Genomic DNA, 6,069 nt, shown 5'->3' with positions numbered 1-6,069 from the left:
AGCATGAGAGATGGTTCAAATGGTTCTGAGCACTATGCGACTCAACTTCTGAGGTCATCAGTCGCCTAGAACTTAGAACTAATTAAACCTAACTAACCTAAGGACATCACACACATCCATGCCCGAGGCAGGATTCGAAGCTGCGACCGTAGCGGTCACGCGGTTCCAGACTGAAGCGCCTTTAACCGCACGGCCACACCGGCCGCCAAGCATGAGAGATGTAATGTGTTACTACACAGGAGGGAATGGAGGTCTGCTACTGTCTGTTGCCTCTTTCATTTTGTGCTACAATTGGTGCTCACCGGTGAGTGAGTCATGGGCGCTTGTCTTCTTGTCTTCTTGTCTGGACGCAGGTCACGTGGCACCAGCTATTGGCCGGTAGTGCTCGCTTCGTGTGTAGTTGGTGCGGCCTGTTGGACTCTTGAGGGCTAAAAGCCAGAATGGGGCAAGCCTGTATGCATCTTGTCTGTTAATGTTGTTAGGGTGTTTTATTATTTCCATGGATTTTCTGAGCATGTGTTTTATCAAACCCTGTTCCTCAGCAAAACCCACCAAATGACCTAGAAAAAGGCCACCGTAATCGTGGCGGAAACGTCGGTTTCTTTAGTACAATATTATTACATTATGACGCGGTACCGTGCACAGAAAACTTTTATGTCAACTTACTCTGGCTGCGGAAGCCTACACAATTACGTTTCCAACTCTGCATGTCATCTTTCTGTCAGGAAACACAGATATCCCGTATAGGCCTACGTAGAAAAAAAAATTCTTCTATATGCTGCGTAAAGCCGAAAGTGGAAAGGGTTTGGGGAGTAAGGTGGATAAACCAGTATTTGAGTTGCCTTATTTAGGGGAAGTAATAACATTTCAGAATTTCTTAATAATGGCATAACAAGAGTATTGTACGATTTTTTTCTATTCTGGTTCAATAGAAGTGTGTGTAGTACAGATATGTACATTTGATCAAAATCTGTACTTTTACTTCTTTAGTTCCATTGTAACGTGTGAATTGTAGCACTCATCCAGTCCTATTTCGTAAATAGTATTTTCGTATTCAGAGTGATGTTCATGTTACACCAATCATTAATGTGATTCAGAGATAACTTTGGAGTGGCATATTATGCATCGAAAAGAAAGTGAATATACTGAAATCTGTAAAAATGTGCATTTAGAGTAATTTATTTCTAACAGTGCAAACAATTTTGAGCAACAAAACTGTGATACTTCAACCTTTGCTACACTATCATAAATGTATATACATTGCAATTGGCTCATCATTTTCTTGATTCCAAAGCTGAAGCTGTAAGCTACTAGTTTAAGTAAATGTATTAAACTGACGTTCTAATCTAGAGAAGAAAAAAATTGAGACTCCATGAAATCAACGTAAGAGAGATTAAAGTCACACTGTGTCTGTCGTTGCATGTGACTAAGCAGTTGAGAGATTCAGATATCTGATTTTCGTACGCTGATATACTAGTAGTTCATGCTTATTCTTTTAGGAATATCACATCAATTAGTAAGCTCTAATAAATGCTTATATTGAATCATAATTTATTTCGTTTCAGTATTTTACAGAAATAGATTCAGTGGTCATTGTTTACTGACAAATATATATATGTAGGCTAATACATACAAGTTACATGTTTTAATGCGAGAAACGCAAAAACTACAGCAGTAAAACGTTTCAGTCAAACATATGAGTCTGCTCATTATTTTCATGGTATATTCGTGCCTCAGGAGAAAGTACTCAGTAGGGAGTCAGCAAATCTAGTTACTCAAATAGATTTGTTTTTTTTTTCATCGGTCTAGGAATTCACATAAAGTTATACAATTCACAAACGAAGACTAGCTTCATCATAATGCTTAGACGGGAACACTACCCCGCAGAGAAGCTAGCTGATAACAGGGTAAACATTGTTGTCGAAAGAAAAACCAGAAGATTTGATGCAATACTGTGAAAAATTCCTGTAGCAGAACTGCGTTCTTGAAATGGCTTATGGCGGTTTTGGTTGATGGCAAGACAGGTTGGAACACTGCAAGTATCATCATGTAGGATCCTGTAAACTGTTTCATGGTAGGCAGGGAAAGGCTGTGTGCTAACAGTGCATCTTTTAACAGAAAGAAGTGAAGCTTTTGCTTTGGAATTTGAATAAATTGTCTAACACCTCTTTGAAGCAGGTATAATGAAATAACGATAAATTGAAATTAACTGGCAATACATTTTAGTGTTACTGAATGCCAGAAATTATTTACTTTTTTTTACTAGTAATAGCGTGTGGGGAGCACATATAGAGGTTATGAGAGGAATTTTGTTTTACATTGTGCTGTGTCCTAAGCAGACAGTGAACAACGTAAGGTCCAATTTCAGGAAATCTGAACTAAATTGTGGACATCATGTGAAATACATATGACAAAGGAAAGACTGCTGTTAAGAATGTTTTGTACACTAGTGTAAGTTTACTGTGGAGAGCACGAATACTGGTGTGAAGAGAGCAGTTGTCAAATTTATTCAGTGATGCAATGAGCAAGCAGAGGTAGACAACTAAAATGGATGAAGTGCTGGGAATGATGGAAGGTGAAATACTCTTAGAATGCCTGCACAGGTAGGCAGACTCGAGACAGACTCGCGGGACCTAGCTGGCGACTATGGAGAGGGGTTGGCACTGGGGCAGTACAGGTGGGGGCAGTACAGCGAGTGGCACAGAGCTGACTGAGACTACTGGGAGTCGGCAGAGCGTACGTCACGCTTGCCCAGACCGAAGGAGAAGCGGTGCTCTGCCGGTGCCCGCTTGCCCAGGCCGAATGAGAAGCGTCGGTCGCCACCGTACAGCGGCCGCTTGCCGAGGCCGAAACTGTACATGCGACCCTCCCGTTTGCCCAGTCCGAAGCTGTAGAGTCGCGACGCCGCGGGGCCGGCGCGCTTACCCAAGCCGAAACTGTAGGGGCGTGCACGCTTGCCCAAGCCAAAGCTGTAGAGTCGGCCACGCTTGTCCACCAGGTCTGTGAACACGCCTGGCGTCTCCTCCTCGGCCCCCTCGGGCAGCTCTCGCTCGTCGGCTTCGACTGCGACAGGCAGAGCGTCCTCGCCGTCGCCATCCACATCGCCGAACAGCTCCTGCTCGCTGTAGTCGTTGGGCTCATCGTCGCCACGTTTACCCAAGCCGAAGGAGTAGGTGCGAGGCCCGCGTTTGCCCAAGCCAAAGCTGTACAGCGAAGCGGCGCCTGTGGCGCGCTTTCCCAGGCCGAAGTTGTACACTGGCAGGCGTTTGTACTCGGACACGTAGGTGTAGGCGCGCTTGCCAACGCCGAAGTCGTAGAGTCGCTTGTACAGATCGTACTCGCTGTCGGCATCCAGAGCGGCGGCGCCGGCAGAGGCGGCACCTGGCGGTGAAGCTGCAGCTGCCTCGCTAGCAGTGGACACGGGAGCTGAGGCCGGTCCACCTCCAGTCATCGCATCTCCGGGAACCTCCTGTGGTGTTGCTGGTGTGGTGCACAGCAGTAGCAGTACCAGTGCCGGTAGTGGCAACCTTGCAGCTTCACTAGATGAGAGTCTTGAAGTCATACCTGCAGAAAAAAATTGTTGTTAGCTCACTTGGTACTTCATACCTGCTCTCAAAATCGCTACCTGTTTTTTGACAACATACATGTGATTCAGATGCTATTACCGATTCACTAGATGCAACTGGCACTACATCTGTACAAGGAACTCTATCAAGGCAGGTGACAACCATGTGATCAACGTAGTTTGCTTGTCAGAGCTCTGGGTTACTATTAGGAAATGAAATCATACTGTAAAAGATAAAAGATTCAGAAACATTGCCTTATAGAGTGTGTTTCACCACTGGATACAACAGAATTAAGAGGAGAGATCAAAATGGGAAGTGTGGAGGTAAAAACTTTCCAGTATAAAACATCTCAACCATTTACAAAAGATAAGGTGCTATCAATGGAATAAACCTACAGATATACAAAACCTTGAGGAGTACACCGCTAATTACAGAAAGAGAAACTGCAGACACTTGGGTAAGTATGACAGAAGTAAGGTATAGTTTGGTCCAAAAAATACCCTGTAACTCATGGCCAGCCCTCACTTGTATTTTTTACGGTATGATTTCGGTTGCTAGCAGTTGCCCATAGGTCTGAGAGAGCAGTTACATCGATTACATAACTGACGCCTACCTGGATATCGTTCCTGATACAGACGTAGTGCGGGTTGTATAAAAGAAATCAATTGGGGCAGCTGAGTCACACTGTATGTCTAGACAGGTATCAGGCCTATCAGTAATGTTATTGATGGCCACAATGATCAGTTTGGTACAAATAAAAACTGGAGCAACGGTTTCAAGACATCTTCATACAGCAAATTGAGACTTATCAGTGGTATGAGAATAAGATGGTTTAATAACATTATGTACCTGCCAGTAAGTGGACACATCTGCATTGGAAAAGCTTCTAACGTGCGTTTTATTTCTTTCTTTTTTGCATAGTATTTTTATAACAACGCCACCTACAAATTAATCATGAATGGTATAAAAAGCAACAGAAGTGATTTCGAAAGTTAAAGAGTTAAACCACCTTAGAACAGTACGTTTGTATAATTGATGCAACTAAAAATATCTGCAGTAATAACACGTAAATGAATTATTCAGTTTATGTTTCAGAAAACAGCGTAGTTATTAAGAGGAATTCAAATTTGCATTTCAAAACACAAATGAATAATTTTGATAAAAAGTTTTAAATGAAATATAGTTAAATATTGATAACTTACTTTTCTGCAAGTGATAAAAGTTTAAGACTTTTTGACATTTGTTTAACTGGCAGTCGTGGCAACACACTAGTCGGTTTGTTAACATTTCTGAATAGTTACACAGCTTGATCACTGTTACACAGTATTTAGTTCTTCAGCCAAGAATTTTCTATTTTGAAGAAGTTGCTGGAGAGAATAATATGTGGTGATCTTCCACAGTCATCAAGTGGATATCCTTCCGAGGATTATATATTTACTCACTGTTCTGCAGCGTATGTAGAAGGCTTAATTAAAGAACTTGGAAGTAGTAGTTTCGCTCACAGAAACAGACAGGAAGAAAAATCGAAGTTCAAAATTATTCAAGCGTACTCCTGAAAGAAGCGTGCCATCAATCACGTGTTGCTTTTTGTCCGAGACATTTCAGATTATTACGATTCAGATCATGCAAATGATCTATACGAGGTAGAATTAAATGAAGAAATAATATCAAGAACACATCAGCAGAAGAACAGGACTTTGATTTGACCCTCGAGATAGTTCAGTGGCCAAATTTGGGACTGACGAAACAAGGTGGACTGATAGCCTACACTGGAAATGAGTGAAATAACACACAGTAAATTTCAGTCATTTGCTGACGTCAACGACAGTGCAAAACATCGAAAGTTCGTGTTTACACCCAAATGTGATGATACTTCAAACTGAGAAAATTTTGTATAAAAGGTATATCAGCAGGAAAAAAAAACAACTGTGTGCTGTTTGAGAATTTGTCAGTTTCCTTAACGTAGAAACATTCTTTGCAGATGCATATTCGTATCATGAACTACATAACATTCTTTAAGTCACATTGGTATAGTTCGTAGGAAATAGTGCCTACTCGCAATAATAATAATTTTATTTTCTGGTAATAAGTGAAACGGTAGGAGAAATCAGTATTATATCAACAGCTGCACATTACGTAAACCACAAGCGAAAATTTTTGTGAACGCTTTGTTAGTTATGGTCACAGGAACTGCATTATGCTGCAACAGCATGCTGCAGTACGAGATGATGTTACATCAGCACGCTGGATTTGGAATCTAAAAGCTAGCCTTGCATTGTGCTACATATGAAAAAATTTGTTCTATTCAGTGTGGCGACGCTGACATTTTATATAACATAATCGTTGTTACGTAACAAGCTACTGTTTCCGTTCTGGGATCTTATGACACGACAAAATTTATAATGCTGTAGTACTTGCAGACATCTCTCTAACAGTTTACCGCCTGATGGGAAGTATGATGCTGCTAGTGAGCCTGGATAGAGAGCGAAAACAAAATCTGTCT

General features: G+C 41.6%; 1 protein-coding gene across 1 annotated transcript in view; it reads right to left on the bottom strand.

Moving 5' to 3' along the window:
• Positions 1–1,738: 1,738 nt before the first annotated feature.
• The window catches only part of LOC126198648 (allatostatins), a 547,008-nt gene continuing 542,677 nt past the window's right edge, over positions 1,739–6,069 (bottom strand). The window contains exon 2 of the mRNA XM_049935112.1: positions 1,739–3,564. Within this exon, the coding sequence (XP_049791069.1) occupies positions 2,717–3,564 (848 nt within the window). The 3' untranslated portion in view covers positions 1,739–2,716. The remainder of the gene's footprint in view (positions 3,565–6,069) is intronic.

Source organism: Schistocerca nitens, chromosome 8, assembly GCF_023898315.1.
Source record: "Schistocerca nitens isolate TAMUIC-IGC-003100 chromosome 8, iqSchNite1.1, whole genome shotgun sequence".
In the NCBI taxonomy this organism is placed as follows: domain Eukaryota; kingdom Metazoa; phylum Arthropoda; class Insecta; order Orthoptera; family Acrididae; genus Schistocerca; species Schistocerca nitens.
Note: the sequence above shows the minus strand (reverse complement) of the source record. Positions and strands in the feature narration are given on the sequence as shown.